This window comes from Rhinoraja longicauda, chromosome 28 (genome assembly GCF_053455715.1).
Source record: "Rhinoraja longicauda isolate Sanriku21f chromosome 28, sRhiLon1.1, whole genome shotgun sequence".
NCBI classification, from domain to species: Eukaryota; Metazoa; Chordata; class Chondrichthyes; order Rajiformes; family Arhynchobatidae; genus Rhinoraja; species Rhinoraja longicauda.
The window spans coordinates 11,547,029-11,568,207 of NC_135980.1; the positions used below are offsets into that span (position 1 = coordinate 11,547,029).

Below are 21,179 nucleotides of genomic sequence, written 5' to 3' on the forward strand. Positions count from 1 at the left end.
GGAATCGGGTGGAGGTGTTCAATATCACAACGGACAGAGGCAGAATATGTAGAGAGAAATCATTTCCATTCACCAAAGAGCAAAGAACTGGAGAAAACAGAATGAGGATGATTAGTAAAAGAACCAAAATTGCAGGGAGAAATCCTTTATTCAATAGCAACGGGCTGGGAGTGGACTCAAGGCCAGAGTCAGTGGGGAGAGAAAAAAAAATAATTTGCAGCTGGAGCTGGATAAATACTTGACTTTTTTTTGGCAAGGGCAAGGCTATTGAGAAAGGACAAGGATATTAGATGACAAGGAACTGCAGATGCCGGAATCTTGGATTACTTCCATTTCCCTGAGCGTGACAAGATTGGTCAAAAGACCTCCTTCCACGCCAGAACCACTCGGCAATGTCGTAATGCTGTGAACTATTCACGTGCATCTGCCGTCGGGTAACAGAGGACAGACACACTCAGGAATTTGGAAACAACCTGCACAGGTTCCCCAGATCCAATCGCTGTCTGCGAGGGGGCGGGATCCACCTTGATTCATTCCCTTGCCCCTCAGGGCACTGCAATGAGCATTTATATCCTTCACATTTCCTGGAGCAGGACACTGAGAGCAACACACTCAAGCTGTCACTCGAGAAGATAGCCCGCTCCCTGCAAATGCAACCAGTATGACATCCACGAGACCAGCGAAGCCCAGCGCCTGCCTTGTCCCGAGCTACTACGACGGCTTCTTAGAAAAGATGGAGAATAGAAGCCAGGTAAGTACTTTTCTTACAATTTCGCTGTCGTCGTTTTTGCAATGAATTTTTACGTTAGATTTTATATTAAAATGCTGACAGGTGCTTTTGAAAGTCTACCTGTAACTCGGTTGCCCTCTCGTTTAGTAGTTGATAGCTTATTGATGTCAACCATCAGGCTATTTATTAAACACTGCAACCTCCAAATAGGCTCCGAACCATCTAGACTTGAGGGGACATTATTTTTGACTTTGCACTATTATTGTTTATATAAAAACACACACACACATATAACAACTTTTATCGTTTATTTATTTGTTATATGGAAAAACATTTAATGTATGGCGACTATATATATTTATATTTATTCACAAAATGCTGGAGTAACTCAGCAGGTCAGGTATATATAGGTATAATTAACTAAAGGGTTGGATCAGCAGTGCTGTATCAATACTGAATGTGTGCCCCAGGGCTCTGTTCAGGAAAGCTCTAATGTTTATAATTTGTGTAAATGACACCGTTTCAGACATTCAATGCACAACAATTATATTTGCTAATGATGCAAATTGGAGTGGTATAAATGAATCGTTAGGAACAGTAACAATTAATTAACAAGTTCGACAAAGGAAAAAATAGGTGGGCGGAATAAGGGCAATTAATCGGAACAGGGATAAATGTATAAACACGACATTTCAGAAAGAAAATAAGGCAAACGCCCCTGGTGCTTTGCCAATCCTTGTGTTTTCAGCACTAAATACTGAAATATTGCATTCGTATCTGTGCGTTACATTTTGCCTTATTTCTGATTTTTACAACACAACACGATTGTTGACAATCTCCAGTGACAGCATTCTATTTTGAATTTTATTAAAATTTGTGTATTGTGCACTTTTTAAATAAAAATGCCTGCTCTCCCATTTCGGTCGATCTCTGGTTCTCTGCCACTTCAATGTTGGTTCCATCTCCAGTTATGTTTCCCCTGCGCCTTTAGACGTTGAGATGCAGCGTGGAAACGGGTCTTTTGGCCCACCAAGTCTGCGTCGACCAGCCATCACCCTGTACACTAGCACAATCCGACACACTAAGCACAATTTACAGAAGCCAATTAACCTACAAACCTGTACTTCTTTGGAGTGGGGGGTGGGGGGAGAAACCAGAGCATCTGGAGAAAACCCATGCGGTCACGGGGAGAATGTACAAACTTCCTACCTACAGACAGTACCTGCAGTCAGGATCGAATCTGGGTCTCTGGTGCTGTAAGGCAGCAACTTTGCTGCTTTTGCTGCCCTGTGAAATTATTTTCTTTGCTGGCTCAATAATCCTCCCAAAATTTAGGTTTCCTGTGCCAATGCTCCTTATTTTGGAAGAATTTCCAGTTACTTATTACATTCGCGCCATGGTCCAAACTGAACTCTCTGGTTGGTAAAGGGAAGTACATTGTGGATGATCATATTGTTATCATGTGTTGTATTTATGCTGGCTGGTTAGCACGCAAAAAAAGCTTTTCACTGTACCTCAGTACACGTGACAATAAACTAAACTGAACTACTGTTAATGTCTATGATGTCCAGCTGAGGGGCAGTGCAAAGTGGCACACCCAGTAGAGCCGCAGCCTCTCACCGCCACAGAACCAGGTTCAATACTTGCCTCGGGTGCTGTTTGTACGGAGTTTTCATGTTCTCCCTGTGACCATGTGGGTTTTCTCCTGGTGCTCCAGTTTCCTCCCACACTTCAAAGACATCTGGGTTTGTAGGTTAATTGGCTTCTGCAAATTGTCCATAGTGCGTCAGATAGAACTAGTGTACGGGTGATCGATCACTGGTCGGCACGGAGTTGGTGGCTGAAGGGCCTGTTTTCATGCTGAAGAAACTAAACTAAGTACAATAGCAGTGTAGGAGTCTAACAGGTTACCTTCTAACATTCTGCTATATTATTTATATATATATAGCAGAATGTTAGAAGATATATATATATGCTGTAACAGAGTAAGAGTTCTGCACTCCATAGTGCAAACATGGAAGTCTAGCACAGGTTGACTTGTGCACTACAGTAGCTGGTGGCTATCAGTATGATCCAGCCCATTATATTAACTGGTTACCAGGCATTTATACATACGGCAGAGGTTAACATGATTGCACAGAACAATAGTTATGATTTTCCAGATTATTGATGAGCTGATGCAGTTTATTGATGATGTTGCTTACACACCCCATCACTCTGAGGAAGAGCAGGTCAATAACTGGCTGAGTTAAATTTATCTTCTTTATTTCTTGGATAGGCTATGACTTGAGAGGGCTTCATGTTGTTGACTGATTGCTGCACTGGGTTTGCTTGAGGGCAGTTACCTGTGATGCATAGATCACCACACAGACCATTAGCATCACTGCAGAAATTCTTTGGAAGCATCCTATGCTTAACCAGTTTGGGCAGTTTCAACAAAGGGCTTATTCTACCGTATAAAATCAGGTCTTTCCTGGTAACTCCAGTAGACAGCTTCATTTATACCTTCTCCACTGATGAGGTGGCCCTTGTCAGCATCTGGTCCCAAAAGAGGATTTGAATAATTTTCAGACCAGGGCTGACAGCTTAATGCACCTCATTATTTTTAGACATTACGATCCCTAATATGATACGGGTCTTCCCTTCCCCTTGCCTTCAAGAACCTTGCCATTACCAAACCCTCCATTCCCAATATCCTGGAGGTTACCATTGTCTGGAGGGATTGGAAGGAACCCCAGGAATTTGATCCATCGACCAAGCATTGGCAATCTCTATTCTTTTCAAAATGGTTATCTTGGATGGAAGTCACGAAGTGATGATCTCGCACGAGATGCAACACCTGTCCCTTTACCTCCCCCCTCAACACCATCCAAGGACCCAAACAGTTTTTCCAGGTGAGACAGAGGTTCACCTGCACCTCCTCCAACCTCATCTATTGCATCCGCTGCTCTAGATGTCAACTTATTTACATCGGCGAAACCAAGCGCAGGCTCGGCGATCGCTTCGCTCAACACCTGTGCGCTCGGTCCGCGTTGGCCAAACTGATCTCCCGGTGGCCAAGCACTTCAACTCCCCCTCCCATTCCCAGTCTGACCTTTCTGTCATGGGCCTCCTCCAGTGCCATAGTGAGGCCCACCGAAAATTGGAGGAACAGCACCTCATATTTCGCCTGGGCAGCTTGCAGCCCAGTGGTATGAACATCGACTTCTCCAACTTTAGATAGTTCCTCTGTCCCTCTCTTCCCCTCCTCCTTCCCAGATCTCCCTCTATCTTCCTGTCTCCACCTATATCCTTCCTTTGTCCCGCCCTCCTAACATCAGTCTGAAGAAGGGTCTCGACCCGAAACGTCACCCATTCCTTCTCTCCTGAGATGCTGCCTGACCCGCTGAGTTACTCCACCATTTCGTGCCAAATGTCTCTTGATAATTATGGGGAGAAAGCAGGAGAATGGGGTTAGGAGAAATAGATCATCCATGATTGGATGGCGGAGTAGACTTGATGGGCCGAATGGCCTAATTCTACTCCTATCACTTATGATTGCTTGTGTCCAAACCATGACCATAACCAGTTCTGACCTCCTGCATTTACCTACACATGGTTGTTGGAGTGTAATTAAAATTCTGCCTCGCATGCTTTCCCAAAGTACCTAAAACCAACTTGTGGTCCAATGGCTGGTATTAATTAATTCGACAAAGGTTGCAAATTAAAGATATGATTCATCAATCTATGTCACATTAACCTAGTTTGACTGTTCATGTATTTTCAACATCTTTATTTTTAACACTCCATGTTTTTATTTCCTGTGAAGTTCGGGAATTTGACACTAAAATGTGTCACTGAATTTAAGGTGTGTAATATAAACACGTGAGTAGTATCGGGATGTAAAATTCGAAAATGCTCCAAGCACTTTCAGGTGTGTAGGGAGAGAAGTAACGTGCCAGATTAATGGCATGTCACCAGACTTGCTTCAATGAAAGTGTTTAGTTCAAGGCTATAATTACATTGCATTATTTTACTGTAAATCCACACGTGTGTCAGAAACTAAAACAAATTGATTGGGAATATTTTATTGCCAAAAAAAAAAGATTAAGTTTTCGATTTGCCTTGGCGTACTGATTTTAGTTTTGAGTTATAAATGTTGTGGTTTTTGCAATCTGAATGCAAACCAAGAATTCGGGAGTAAAAAGCCAAAAATCCTGGGTCACGGGCTCAATTAAATTTTAATTGAGTCAGGTCTGGAATGAACTTAACCCCAGTTAATTTTTTTTCAAATTTATTTTGGTGATAGATGGCACTGGGGCAGGAGTTTTTAAACCAGGCTTGAATTCTTCCTTTGGGGTTGATAATTGCTCTTGAGGTTATATTGTTCCAGTTCTTGTTCCAGTTCTGCTAGATTTCTACTGACAGAGAAAACTTCCACAAAACACAATGTGTCTCCCCTTTTGTTGTAATTCTAACAGGATACACCCTCCTCCTCCAAAAAAAACCTCTACTTTTGTCTGTTTTTCTCTCCCATGGCAAGAGTGCACATTTAAAGCCGCACAAGAAACTTCAAGTAAAAACAGAAAATGCTGCAAGCATTCGTCAGTCAGTCAGTCAGTTTCTGTGAGAAGAGAAACGTAATATTTTGGGTAGGAGACTGCCAGAATTAGCAAAGGGAACATGCAGACTAATTCTACATTTAAAGATCAGCTTTTTTTTTAATAACCTTTCACCTGACTGAGGGATAGTCAGTGCATAACAGGAACTTGTCATTAAATGCCAGGATGATGACCTGTCTATGCTATTGAAAATGGTTTTCAATAGAAGGATATGAATCCAAAGGTCCCAAAATATTACTAAGAATAAGTATTCTTCTCACAAATCTAGATAACCTCAGTTTTCCAACATCTTGGGTGATTCTAGTTTTTTGCAGTGCTCCCTTGGCACAGCAACAGAATGTCAGTCTGAATCACCTTGACTATGACCAAAACCAATACTTTCTGACTGAGAAACAAGGTGGACAGTAGGATTTTGGACAAAGTGCACATAACTTCCTGACTATCACCCCACCCCACTTCTGCAAAGGAAGGATTACATTCTTGTTAAAAAATACCCTGGTGCCATTACTGTACAATAGTGAAGCAGTTTTGTCAAAATACTGTGTCGATTTTTTTTTTTTCCTTATTGATTTTAACTTTTGAGGTCTATATGAAATTCCCCATTTCTCTTTTTTTCCAAATATTTTTAATCTCCTTCCTCGTAACCTTCAGGAATCAAAAAATCAATCTCATCTAAGGTTCCTTGTTTATCATTTTGAAGACGTGCTGTAAAAATTATCTGGATTGACGTGATTCTTGACATAACCTGGCAGTTAAATGCAGGCCTTTTTACCTTCCTCGCGAATTTACAGGGGTTATAGTAACAGCAGTCTACATCCCACCGAATGCTAACGCTAGCACAGCTTTAGGCTACCTGCTCGGTGCAATAAACTCACAACAGAGCACATATCCAGAAGCAGCCCACATCATAGCCGGGGACTTCAACCATGCAGACCTAAAGTCAGTTCTCCCGAAACTTGAACAACACATAAGATGTGCTACCAGGGGGAAAAACACACTAGACAAGGTTTACTCAAATATTAAGAAGGGTTTCAGGTCAGCACCACTACCACACCTGGGGCAGTCAGATCACCTGTCCATATTCCTAACTCCAGCATACACCCCACTCAGGAGGAAAGCTCCAGTCACCATAAAGACTGTTAAGACATGGCCTGAAGGAGCTTCCTCGCAGCTGCAGGATTGCTTCGAAAGGACCAACTGGGATATTTTTGAGGATCAGGACTTGGAGGAGTACACATCAACTGTACTTTGCTACATCCAAAACTGTGTTGACAATGTCACCGTCGACAAACGCATCCGGTTGTATCCCAATCAAAAACCCTGGATGACAAAGGATGTCAGGTCTCTCCTCAAGGACCGTAACACCGCCTTCAGGTCTAGTGATAGAGCTCTATACAGTGCTGCTAGAACCAACCTGAAGAGAGGCATCAAGGATGCCAAAGCGTCCTACAAGAGGAAGATTGAGGACCACTTTTCCAACAATGACCCACGGCGGGTATGGCAAGGCATCCAGCACATCACCAACTACAAGACCAGCAACCGCACGACTGCCGACGGCGACGCCTCGCTGGCAGAGGAACTTAACTGTTTCTTTGCTCGTTTCGAGGTGAAAGCTACAGTGGCAGACATAACACCCTCTCCAGCACCTGACAGCAACACCTTCACTGTGCAGGAGTATGATGTTAAGCGCGTGCTCAGAGCAGTGAATCCCAGGAAAGCTGCAGGCCCCGATGGTGTGACGGGCAGAGTGCTGAGGGAATGTGCAGACCAATTATCTGAGGTCTTCACAAAAATCTTCAACCTGTCCCTTTTAAAATCCACCATCCCTCCCTGCCTGAAGTCCGCCACAATCATCCCACTGCCGAAAAAGTCTGTCATCAGCGGTCTTAACGACTACCGTCCGGTAGCACTCACACCGGTCATCACAAAGTGCTTCGAGAGACTGGTCCTGCAGCACATCAAAGCCAGCCTCCCACCCACCTTCGACCCACACCAGTTTGCCTACAGAGCAAATAGGTCTACAGGGGATGCCATCGACACTGCTCTTCACACTGCACTGACCCACCTTGAACACCAGGGGAGCTATGTGAGGATGCTCTTCCTCGACTTCAGCTCTGCCTTTAACACGGTCATCCCGAGCAGACTGGTCACCAAACTTTCCGACCTTGGATTTTCCCAAACCATCTGCCAATGGATCAAGGACTTCCTGACCAACCGCCCCCAGACCGTCAAAATAGGCCCTCACCTCTCCTCCACCATTACACTGAGCACCGGCTCACCACAGGGCTGTGTGTTGAGCCCCATCCTTTACTCCCTCTACACTCACGACTGCGCCCCCACCCATCCCACCAACACCATCATCAAGTTCGCGGATGACACGACTGTGGTTGGACTCATCTCAGAAGGAGATGAGACAGCCTATAGGGATGAAATCCAAAGGCTGGCAGCATGGTGTTCAGTGAACAATCTGGTCCTGAACTCCTCCAAAACAAAGGAACTTATAATTGACTTTAGAAAAACCAGTGTAGATTACGACCCACTCTACATCAATGGGGTCTGTGTGGAAAGGGTACCAGCTTTCAGGTTCCTGGGTACGCACATCGCAGAGGATCTTACCTGGTCTACCAACACCATCACCACAGTAAAGAAGGCACAGCAGAGACTCCACTTCCTGAGGATCCTCAGGAAAACCAACCTGCAGGAGAAGCTCATGTTGTCCTTCTATCGCTGCTCCATCGAGAGTGTGCTGGCATACTGTATAACCACATGGTATGCCAGCTGCTCAGAAAAGGACAGGAAGGCCCTTCAGAGGGTCATCACGACGGCCCAGAAGATCATCGGCTGCTCACTGCCCTCCCTGGAGCACCTGTTCAGCCTACGCTGCCTCAGTAGAGCAGGCAAAATAATAAAAGATCCATCCCACCCCAGCCACCGTCTGTTTGTTCATCTGCCCTCTGGTCGACGTTTCAGGTCGATCAAATCCCGAACAAACAGACTTAAGAACAGTTTTTACCCCAGGGCCATACGAGAACTGAACACTACCTTTGCACTAGGCAACACCGTTAAAAAATCTTGTACTTAATATAATTGTATTTAATTGTATTTATGTATTTATTTGTTTTTGCATTTATTGCATATATGTTTGTACGCACCGTCAGGATTGGCTATTTTTTAATTTTGTTGTACTCGTTGCAATGACAATAAATGAATATTATTATTATTATTATTATTATTTGGCCAGAAGTGAGAATATTTGCAGTATTGGAACAACTCAGTTACTGTAAGTGCACCTTGCTTCCTGATGCCAATGTGAATAATACGTTGACGCATCGCACATATACTCCCAAAACATGTCTGTCCATGTCGACATACAAAACAACAATTTGCATTTAGATGGCAGATGTTTTTTTAATCCTATTCTTTCTTTCCTCCGATCCTTTGAATGTCCCAGTATGCTAGAAACTAGCCTTTCATCACTGGAATCTGAATTCATATCAGACTGAACTGATAAGTTTAGTTTAGAGATACAGAGCGGAAGCAGGCCCTTCAGCTCACTGGGTCCCCGCACACTAGCACTATCCTGCTTTTACAATTTACAATTTTGCTGAAGCCAATTAACCTACAAAACTGTGCGTCTTTAGAGTTGGGAGGAAACAGGAGCACTTGGAGAAAACCCACGCGGTCACTGGGAGAACGTACAAACTCCGTACAGACAGCACCCATAGTCAGAATCGAACCCAGGTCCCTGCGTCTGTAAGACAGCAACTCTGTCGCTGCGCCACCATGCCGTCCCATAAGTTAGTAATTATTTTGCTCTGTGCTGGACAGAAAGGTCACGCACAACTTGATTTTGAAATGGTCTCCATTAGGTTCAGAGGTGACCCGTGAATAGTATAAAGGCATCTCTTGAGCACTGTATTGACAACTGATGCAGCATTTACAACTTTATTCTGTGGAACAGGAAGGCTGGTTTGAGAGAAATGTCTCGTGGGAGCAGTTATGAGATTAGACCCGAGGCATGTTGAAGGCCAATGTACAGGGAGAGTTCCTATGCATCCAGCCTTGCTGGATTTGAACCCACCAGCACCTAATGCAGACTTAGATACTTAAACAAAAATTAATGCAAGTTTGCAGTGAACAGTTCGCCATCAGTGGTCACATGATGAAACAAAGCACAGTACTCTGATGCTGAAAATCAGGAATAAAAGAAAATTGTTGGAACACTCAGCTGGATAGGAAGTGTCTGTTGTGAAAGCAAGAACATTAACATTTCAACTCCGTTGATCAAAAAAACAGAGGAGTGTGTCTGTCTGTGTGCGTGTCTTTGCCTACAGTGAAAGATAATGCTGGGCATTTGCAACATTTTTGGTCATGGAGTTATATTAGGAAAGGTGATTTTTTTTCTTATCTCTGCATGGAATCTGCAAGTCATTGTCTGACAAGTAGGCTTTGTGTGTGTGATGCTTAACTTGATAAATCTCTCTTTAATCAATGTGGTTTCATGTCAGTTGGTGCTGGTGGATGGACTGGAAAAACTACTTAAAACCCCCCCCCCCCCCATTCTTTTTCTGGATTTGGGTGTTGGCAGCCAGACCCACTGTTCTTCCTCGTCGCTAAATGTCCTACAGAATGCAGTGGTGTTTTGCTTTCTTGAACCACTGCAGTTCTTCTGGGGAGAGCACCTCCATAGCAAGTTGGGTTGGGTGTTCCAGTATTTACACCTGGTAGTGACAAAAGACCAGCAATATTTCCAAATGAGGAAATACTTGCGGGGGAACATGCAGATAGTTGTGTTTCCATCCACCTAGTGCCAATGTATTTCTAACTGGTGGAGGTCACAAGTTTGGGAGGTGCAGTCGGGGTAGCCAGGCTTAACAACTGCAGTGCACTTTGTAGATGTACACGTTACTGTCTTGGTATACTGGTGATGGTAAGTGGAGAGTGTTTCATCACACTCCTGACAGTAGTGTCTTGGGAAAATGCTGGTGTGGGCCTTGGGGTGTCAGTTGCCACAGGCTGCCAATTTTGTAGCCAGCACCATGTTCACTTAGTTGGTCCAGTTGAGTTTGGGGGTCAGCGGTGGCCCTCAAGATATCATTGATGGGGACTGATTGATTGTAGTGAGGTGAGGCGAGTAGTTAGATTTTCACTTGTAGGAGTTGGTTTTATCACCTGGCATTTTAGTGGTGTGGATGTAACTGGCCACTTGTTGGCCAAGCCTGAATGCCCCCTAGGTTTTGCTGCAAGTTGGGTATAGGTTGCTCCTTTTGCTGAGTTGCAAGTGGAAGTAAACGTTGTACAATCATGAGGGAACATCCCCACTTCTGACATGATAACGGGAGGAAGATCATCGATGAAGCAGCTGATGATAATTGGGCTTTGGACTCCAAATTGAGGAAGCCCATTGCAGGGATGAATGATCATTGACTATCATTGGGGTGGTGCAGCAGGTAGAGCTGTTGCCTCACAGTGCCAGAGACCTGGTTCGATCCTGACCTCGGGAGCGTATGGAGGTTACATATTCTCCCTGTGACTGTGTGGGTTTCCTCTGGATGCTCTGATTTCCTTCCACATCCCAAAGATCTGCAGGTTTGGAGGTTAATTGGCCTCTTTATTTTCCCCTAGCGTGGATGCCAAAGTGGGAGAACTAGTGCGAATGGGCGATCGATGGTCGGCATGGACTTGGTGGGCCGAAGGGCCTGCTTCCATGCTGTATTTTTCAACCAATCAATCAGCTCAATTGATCAATCAACCACACCATCTTTCTTTTTCTGATTCATGACTCCAGTTTTTAAATTGGTTTCCCTTTTTACTGCCCACTCACCTCAGTTTTACCAGGATCCCTTGATGTCATATCCCGTCAAATACTTTTGTCATCCTCCTAGTTCTACAATTCAGTGGTCCATATTTGGATTACTGTCTAGAACATAGTCATTCTGAAAAATTATAAACCAAGCATTAGTGAGGAGGTTATTTCTTCAGCAAGTGCTGCTTGAAACCACTGTTGATAATGGCTTCCACCACTTTGGTGATGACTGAGGAGACTGGATGGGCAGTAATTATTTACATCTTTGTTGGGTAGATGCCAGTGATGCAACTCTGCTTGGTCAGTGTGGCTTGTGGCACAGCGAATTCTGGACTGCAGGTCTTCAGTGCCACAGCTAGGATGTAATCTTATCTCCTAGCCTTCCCTGTGTCTAATACTGTGGCCATATTGTGCTGTGGCTCACAGACCTCCTCGTTTAGTCATTCACAGATGAGCATTAAGTGCGGCCCCCAAATGCCTACCTATTGTTAAGATCGTCTTTCTGTCGATCAACTGGGGAATGTATTGTGCTTTAACCTCTGAAGAATGATTGGTCGTGATTAGATTAAATATTGTCAATTTCGCAGTCTCGACAAGCGATGATCATAAAGGAAAAGGCCAAAGTCCCCCTGTCACCTGATCCAAATTCTGCCCCTTCAACCTGCATAATGGCATAAATTGCTCAGCAATGGGTCGTAAATATTTCCCATCGGTGGAATTGGAGTTGGATCAAAACATATTTTTGAGAGTTTACTTCCTGCATGTGAAATCTTATCAGCCTTTTAAAACCTCACACACACTGGTACAGGTCGGGGTGGTGGAGTACTAAGCTTGAAGCTTAAGAAATTTATAATAATTCTTGGCAGTGAACGTCAAGTACCAGAGGCGCATCCAATGTCTTTAACCCCTCTCTGGATTACTGGCTTTGGGAGATCATGTTGGGGTTTTAATTTGGAGGGAGTAAGCTTTATCTTTTTGGTGCAGATTTTCCCCTCTGACACCAGTTAGAAGCAGAGTGGAATATCTTATGGTAGAAGATGCATAAAACGTATAACTCCACTCCCCCTCCTGCAAGCCAAATTGAATCATTCCAGCATCCAAGTCATGCTATGGGACAAGATAATGCAGCCAATGGAATTTTCCGATACTCCTTCTTTAATCTCCATTTTATACATTCCTCTTTTCCAACTCCTTCTGTTGCAAATTGCCACTGCCAAGGTATCCAGGAAAAATAATCCAGCTTAATACAATTGATTTTTGCCATGCAAGAGTGAATATTATTTACTAACACAGCCATAACATTTGCATTGGGTTCAAATTACAAGCAGATTAACCTATTTATGACCAAATGCAAATTCAGCGGTAATCAGTAACAAATTAATCCTCACGATTGGAAATGGCAATTGAAAAATAAACCTCTGTGTTTTGATCAATCTGCCAGATTCTAGAAGAGGTTGATTTGTTGTGTTGCAAAATGTAACTGAGTAGGAATCATTAACTCAATGGCTGAAACATTATAGAGCTGGTTTATCTGCTTGGGATCATGTGTGACATTTGCATTGGCCCTAATACAGTCACTGGTGATTCATTTATAAGACTGATGATGTAATTGTACAGGAAGGAATATATTTTTCATTTATTCACTCGTGTTTCTGGCAAGCCGACGATACAAAGAGTTGTGCTATAACGCAGGCTTCCTTAATCCAAATCCAGTTCGGTTTAGAGATACTGCATGGAAACAGGCCCTTCGGCCCACCGAGTTCACGCAGTCCAACGATCATCCCGTACACTAGCACTACCCTATACACTAGGAGCAATTGACAATTTTTTCCTGCTAATTAACCCACAAACCTGTACATCTTTGGAGTGTGGGAGGAAACCAGAGCATCTGGGGAAAACCCATGCAGTCACAGGGCGAATGTACAAATTCCGTGCAGACAGGATTGAACTCTAGTCTCTGGCGCTGTAAGGCAGCAACTCTACCACTGCGCCACTGAACTGCCCACGATGGATGATGGATTAGGAACAGTATTTACATTATGCGGGCCGCGCTGGTTATATCGTGATGGGGAGATCTTGTTTAAATCGGTACTTTGAAGGCAACTATAGCCTGTCCAATATAATGTGACTTTCTGTCATGCGAGGTTCCTTAGGAACGTAACTATCATGTACAACTACTCGTAGGTTTGCATGTTGTGAACCATTCTGACGGGCCTGGCAGCTTTAAGATGGAGGGGTGGGGTGGGGGGGGGGGGGAGGTTTCCTGTGTTACAGCAACAGACTCGATCAAACAGAGAATTCCATTCAGTCTCCATGGCGATGCTAGTGATCCAAACCACTTGTTTACCAGCCAGAAGGACCAAGAGTTCTGGGGAGGGTGAAATGGGGGAGGAACTGAAAGAGAGAAAATAATGTGATGATTGTATTTCCTCACTTAATGTGCAATTTCTTTTGGCAGAAATACAAGAGGTATTGGACGGTGCTCAGAGGGAACGAATTATTCTTCCAGGTGACCAGCAGGGATCCAATGGTATGTCACTGTGTTTCTGTAACCAAGTACCCCACGTCATCCATTTTGTAGAAGCCTCAGTAAACAACTTATTGCATGGTTTGATTTTATTTACTCTTGTGGCCAGAGTGAGGTAGGTGGGAGATAGCAGGGGGGGAGAAAGTAAGTAGTTTGTATGGTTTTGCCAAAATGGAGGAGTATCTTGCACTAAATGGCCCGATTCAGGAATAATTTTCTTGTTTTTTCTTTTTGCCATGCTGAAATGTATTTACATTCTTGGAACTCTGTTACCTCTTAATATTAACACTTACCGAGGCTGCCAGCTCCTTCAATTCTGGAACTTTCTATTAACCCTGAAGCAACCATCTGAAAACAATTATTAAACCAAAACCAGGAAAGCTAAATTCTATTTCTTTCCTATTTGCTTGATATACACTTTTACTCCACTGCTGCACCACCCTGCCACCACTCTTCAGGAAGCAAGGACTTTACTTTGTGCTTTTATTCCCCGTTTATTAAAATAAAGGCAAAAAAGTTTAAACCTTCTATGCATATTCATTTATATTATGAACCTGTATTTTTCAGTATATTGAGAAAATCAATCTTGAAGACTTCATGTCTGTGGAAGATGATGAAATCTATAATAATAACCTACAACACATCTTGATTTTGAAGCTGAAATCTGGAGACATAAAGTTAAAGGTAACATTTTGTCCTTGTGTTGAGTTGAGATGCTTTTGGCCCTCATGGCTTACATTCTAAGTGAATCTTAGTATGAACGGAATCTTTTAGAACGGAGATGAGGAAAAACTTTTAAGTCAGAGAGTTGTGAATCTGTGGAATTCTCTGCCTCAGAAGGCAGTGGAGGCCAATTCTCTGAATGCATTCAAGAGAGAGCTAGATAGAGCTCTTAAGGATAGCGGCGTCAGGGGGTATGGGGAGAAGGCAGGAATGGGGTACTGATTGTGAATGATCAGCCATGATCACATTGAATGGCGGTGTGGCTCGAAGGGCCGAATGGCCGCCTCCTGCACCTATTGTCTATTGTCTATTAAAGAGGGTGTAGGATTGAGGGAAACAAAGGTTAATTCCCAAAGTAACCATTCCCTCAACTGGTCCTTTATTCACAATTCCATGACTACCTATTGTTCCCTCTCACGGCACTTTTGTGTGTTACTATAGGAGATGCGGCATACGCCCTCTAACTTTCCTACCTACTCCTTACTCCTGAGCTGGGAGTCATCCAGGCTCCCAAATAGTCCATCCAGGTGAAGTGCTTTAAAGTGCATGTTTTGTCACCTTTTCCAGTTCTGAAAGAGAAGAAAGGGTGGAGAATATGTTTGTCCAAGTGATACAAGCATTGATAGTGCATCTGAGGGAGGATACTGAATGCTTGGTATCACAGCTGACCTGCGTGGTGGATGTGTAAGTAGATGGATATGAATAAGGTAGACACAAAATGCTGGAGTAACTCAGCGGGTCAGGCAGCATCTCGGGAGAGAAGGAATAGGTAATGTTTCGGGTAGAGACCCTTCTTCAGACTGAATAAGAGCAGCTTAGAGAAAAATCAAATGTTAGAACCACTAAATAAATACAGAACTTGGTTGCCTGAAATATTCAACAAATCGAGCAGTTTCTGTGGAGGGAAAAACTAATGTTACTGGTGGATGATCTTTGATCAGATCTAACCAGTTCTGACACAAACAAGAAATGCTGGTTATGTGAAATTGTTGAATTTAATATTGTGTCCCGACTGTTTCAGTGGATTCAGACAGAAGTTTCCTTGAGATGATATTGGGAATAATTTAACTGTCATAAGAGCCAGGATGTTTAGATGCTAAAAATCTCTGAAATAGGCAGGCAAATCGGCATAATAAAATTACAAAAAAGGCACGATAAAGGCATTTACTGACAAAAAAAGGCATGTATTTCCACCACCAAAATATGGTTAAAAATTATAATATAAAGGTACACTACATTAAATGATCAAATTGCCTGGTTGCACATAATTACTAGCATTTTTTTCAAATTACCTGGCTCGAAGGGCCGAATGGCCTACTCCTGCACCTATTGTCTATTGTGTTAAATGATGCCGTCTGTCAGACATAATATGCTTCAGTTGTGAAAAACCTCTTTCTACCCCAGCTGAGGTCACTGGTGCATACCCGAAACAAACTACAGCTCTATATTCATGTTGATATCTTGTGCATAACAACTACCTTTGAGAACTTTAGCTATGTTTTATATTTCTTCAAGATCTTTGTTACCTAAAATCATTCTCTCACATTTTCCTTGTATGTCTTTACCTACATCGCCAGGAACCTTATGAATATTGTCAGTTACTTTGTTGAAAACCTGCAAGTTATTCACTAATGTTTCGCCACGTTTCTCAAGGGAAGTGATAGCTTGTGGGAAGTTTGCAAAATTGGAAGCAATAAACACAAGATGACAGTGGAGGAACATTTTCTGCATGATTTCACTGATGATCCTGACTGCAGCAGATTCTTCTTCTTCAAAACAGTTGACGATTTCTTTTATCTTTTCACAATTTGCAGCAGAGTAGAGTACTGCAGAGTGCTATATACCCCCACTAAGTCAAAACGGGCTGAGGAGGTAGCGGAATCTCTGGTGCCATTTCCTTGAACAACTGCTCAGGTGCTTTGAGGAAGATTTTCTTGACATTGGAAACTGGGCAATCGACATTTGGAAACAAGCTACAAAATCCATCTCGTAATGGAGAAAACATGCAAACAGAAATGGGAGTTATTTAAGTTTGTGTTTTTTTTTCTCCACAGGCAGATAGTTTGGAGAGCCAAGTGCAATGGAAAAGCTTCATTCACACAGTTACAAAGGTAAGTCAGTTCCATTGCCACTTCACTGTTTGCTTTAGTTATCTTAGATAAATGGTGAAAAAAAACATTGCTCTATCCAATCAGGTGCACAATTTATGTTCATAAGTGATAGGAGCAGAATTAGGCCATTCGGCCCATTAATTTTACTCCACCATTCAATCATGGCTGATGTATCTCTCCCTCCTAACCCCATTCTCCTGGCTTCTCATAACCCCTGACACCCGTACTAATCAAGAATCTATCTACATCGACGACTGCATTGGTGCTACCTCTTGCACCCATGCAGAACTCACTGACTTTATACACTTCACCTCCAATTTCCATCCTGCCCTTAAATATACCTGGACTATCTCTGACATCTCCCTCCCGTTTCTGGACCTCACCATCTCCATCACAGGAGAAAAATTAGTGACGGACATTTATTACAAGCCCACCGACTCGCACAGCTATCTGGACTACACTTCTTCCCACCCGGTCCCCTGCAAAAAGTCTATCCCCTACTCCCAATTCCTCCGTCTACGCCGCATCTGTGCCCGGGATGAGGTGTTTCAGACTAGGGCTTCCGAGATGTCCTCGTTTTTCAGAAAACGGGGCTTCCCCTCCTCCATTATAGATGAGGCTCTCACTAGGGTCTCTTCTACATCCCGCAGCTCCGCTCTTGCTCCCCATCCCCCCACTCGCAACAAGGACAGGATCCCCCTCGTTCTCACCTTCCACCCCACCAGCCAGCGGATCCAACATATCATCCACCAACATTTCCGTCACCTACAACAGGACCCCACCACTGGACATATCTTCCCATCCCCTCCCCTCTCTGCATTCCGCAGAGACCGTTCCCTCCGCAACTCCCTGGTCCACTCGTCCCTTCCTACCCAAACCACCCTAACCCCGGGCACTTTCCCTTGCAACGCACGAGATGCAACACCTGTCCCTTTACCTCCCCCCTCAACTCCATCAAAGGACCCAAACATTCTTTCCAGGTGAGACAGAGGTTCACCTGCACCTCCTCCAACCTCATCTATTGCATCCGCTGCTCTAGATGTCAACTCATCTATATCGGCGAAACCAAGCGCAGGCTCGGCGATCGCTTCGCTGAACACCTGCGCTCGGTCCGCATTAACGCCACTGATCTCCCGGTGGCCCAGCACTTCAACTCCCCCTCCCATTCCCAGTCTGACCTCTCTGTCATGGGCCTCCTCCAGTGCCATAGTGAGGCCCGCCGGAAATTGGAGGAGCAGCACCTCATATTTCGCCTGGGCAGTTTGCGGCCCGGTGGTATGAACGTTGACTTCTCCAACTTCAGATAGCTCCTCTGTCCCTCCCTTCCCCTCCTCCTTCCCAGATCTCCCTCTATCTTCCTGTCTCCACCTATATCCTTCCTTTGTCCCACCCCCGACATCAGTCTGAAGAAGGGTCTCGACCCGAAACGTCACCCATTCCTTCTCTCCCGAGATGCTGCCTGACCTGCTGAGTTACTCCAGCATTTTGTGAATAAATCTATCTATCTCTGCCTTAAAAATATCCATTGGCTTGGCTTCCACAGCCTTCTACGGCAATGAATTCCTTCTGATTAAAGAAATTCCCAATGAAAATGTTGTAGGATAGATCTTCCATTCTGAAATCCCTTTTGTGGTGATCCTCTCCCTGCTCCACATGAATACTTAGTTTGGCTTGATACACTGACTGAATATTACGTCAGTGGGTGTAAATGGAACAAGCAAAATGTGGTTATTTTATTCATCGGGAATCAGAAGAAACATTTTATCTTGTTTTCTTTCTTGTTTCTTCAACTGGGAATATGAATGAGATGAATAAGAAGTGTTATGGAAGAGATGCTAATAATTTTTTTTAACAAGGGATGATTTGGCAACTGAACAATTGTATGGATTTTTTAAAGTTCCAGACCATTTCTCCTCATGAGATCGGCCATTTTGAAATGAAATAATACATTCAATCAATCTGTAATAAATGTCACAGGAGTAATGCAACCCCCCCCCCCCTCCCCCACTTCGCTCTAAACTTGAATGTTTAAATTGCAGTAAGATTTCTAAATAAGGAAATACAATTCATTAAACTGTTGTGACTGAGCATGTTGTTTTGTTCTGAATATTGTGGTGTGTATTGGAGTCATACAGTATGGAAACAGGCCCCTTTGCCCAACTTGCCGTCACCGACCAACATGCCTCATCTACCTGTCCCAAGTCCTACCTACCTGTGTTTGGCCCCTATCTCTCTCAAAGTTTCCTATCCGTGTACCTGTCTAAATGTTTCTTAAACATTGCGATAGTACCTGCCTCAACTACCCCCACCGGCAGCTCGTTCCATATACCTACCACTGTTTGTGTTTTTTTTAAAAAGTTGCACCCAGGATCATATTAAATCTTTCCCCCCTCACCTCAAACCTTTGTCTTCTGGTTCTTGATTTCCCCTATTCTGGGTAAAGCAGTCTGTGCATATACCCTGTCTATTTCTCTCATGATATTGTACACCTCCAAGGTATTTATTCACAAAATGCTGGAGTAACTCAGCAGGTCAGGCAGCATCTCGGGAGAGAAGAAATACCTTTGATTTGTACCAGCATCTCCAGTTATTTTCTTATTGTACACCTCCAAGATCGCCTCTTATCCTCCTGCACTCCATGGACTAAAGCCCTAGCCCGTTCAACCTCTCCCTATAGCTCAGGCCCTTGAGTCCTGGCAACATCCTCGTAAATCTTATCTGCACCCTTTCCAGCTTCACATAATGACCAAAACTGAGCACATTGCTCTAAATGTGCCCTCACCAATGTCGTGTACAACAAATGTGGCCTAACCAATGTCTTGTACAATTTTCTTTATATAGCTTGAGATTCCCAACCTGATTCTCCTCCCTGGACAGATTTGGAGACTTCGGGAGGTACTTGAACAGGAGATAAAGCGACGGCGAAAGTTGACGTCCTCTCCACCACCCCTGCCACCACCACGTGACCAAAACTACGATTATGTGGAAAACATCAGGTGCCTTTCTAGGTGTTGAGAGGAAGTGGGATTAGTTGATGTTGAGCAAGGTGAAAGGAGGGATGAATTTCTTCTGAGCCCGTTGCATGTCCATCTCATTTTTGTTTGTTACGTCGTCTTCTGCTATGTTCACTTCTTTCTGCCCTGTGATTCCCTTCATGCTCTTTGCTCTTTGCTCAATCACTCACCTCAGCGGTTTTCAAGTATGTACCTTGTGCATGCTCTTGTAAGAAGAATATTGAATCCCAGTCCAACATTATATTCTCCTATATACGTCAAAGGAAAGCAATGTAAATCAGCAGCATTCTGTCCTTGTCAGCTCAACCATGGTGCCCCTTTAGTTTGATCTGCAAAAGCTAATAGTTGATCTTGGTGAGTTCAATGATAGTGTGACACAAAGATGAGACTGTTAGTTTAGACTAATTGGGGATTGTCATCATAATTCGATTATCTGGACTTGAAGCCCAAGATTGCATCGTGCTTCCAAAGTATTTGTACGAAAATCTTCTGGGCTTCTGTTTAATGGCAGTATTGGGCCTACTTGTTATGAAAAAGTTAACTCCTCTACATTGACTAAGGTAGTGGTTATAGAGGCATTAAATGTTAATCATCAACCTTTAGTCAAGAGAATACTTTCATGTTTAGTTGAACGCTATCCTTTTAAACTATTTTTTTTGTCTCCATTTCTTCCAGCTGTTTCTATAAAGTCTCAAGGATGGAAGCTGAGTCCCTGCTGGCAAAAAACATAGAATTTGGAAATCTGTTAATGAGACCCAGCAGTGATGACCGAGACCTATCCGTTTCAACACGACAAGCATTCAACAAGTAAGGAAGGAATTATGATCAGTGCATCAATGCATCCTCTGGCCACCCAAAGCAAATTGCAACCAGTTGTATGTTAACAACCAGTTAACACTTTCTAGGTTGTGTGGAGAAAAAGGATAACTATTTTCTGCATAATACCCCATAAGCAGCTCCAAACTACAAACCAATTAACATGTGTAACAACTAGGGTGACGCAGCCCCAGGGACCCGGGTTTGATTTTACTACAGGTGCTGTCTATACGGAGTTTGTATGTTCTCCCTTTGGGTTTCCTCCAGATAGAAACATAGAAACATAGAAAATAGGTGCAGGAGTAGCCCATTCGGCCCTTCGAGTCTGCACCGCCATTCAATATGATCATGGCTGATCATCCAACTCAGTATCACGTACCTGCCTTCTCTCCATACCCCCTGATCCCTTTAGCCACAAGGGCCACATCTAACTCCCTCTTAAATATAGCCAATGAACTGGCCTCAACTACCTTCTGTGGCAGAGAATTCCACAGATTCACCACTCTCTGTGTGAAAAAAAACTTTCTCATCTCAGTCCTAAAAGACTTCCCCCTTATCCTTAAACTGCTCCGGTTTCCTCACACACTTCAAGTAGTGGTGTAAGGGTGATCACTATTCGACACAGACTCAGTGGGCTGAAGAGCCTGTTTCCACATTGTATCTCTAAACTAAACCAAGGTTCTAGTTTTCTTGTTCCCTTTATTTTGTTTTCTTACTGTCAAGCCAGTCCCGTGGATGATTTGTTTCCTGTTTTGATTGTGTGGGTTCTGTTGTGAATGAGGCCAATGTGAGTCCCTCGGAATTTACTGTACATGTGATAGGGGTGGGTTGGTGTGTGGTTTGTGAGACCC

At 43.6% G+C, this 21,179-nt stretch overlaps 1 protein-coding gene across 1 annotated transcript in view; it reads left to right on the top strand.

The window, feature by feature from the left end:
* Positions 1-579: 579 nt before the first annotated feature.
* The window catches only part of LOC144607258 (signal-transducing adaptor protein 1-like), a 32,241-nt gene continuing 11,641 nt past the window's right edge, over positions 580-21,179 (top strand). Inside the window, exons 1-6 of the mRNA XM_078423979.1 lie at positions 580-751; positions 13,596-13,667; positions 14,232-14,348; positions 16,442-16,498; positions 19,340-19,494; positions 20,188-20,319. Coding sequence (XP_078280105.1) covers positions 662-751; positions 13,596-13,667; positions 14,232-14,348; positions 16,442-16,498; positions 19,340-19,494; positions 20,188-20,319 — 623 coding nt within the window. The 5' untranslated portion in view covers positions 580-661. The remainder of the gene's footprint in view (positions 752-13,595; positions 13,668-14,231; positions 14,349-16,441; positions 16,499-19,339; positions 19,495-20,187; positions 20,320-21,179) is intronic.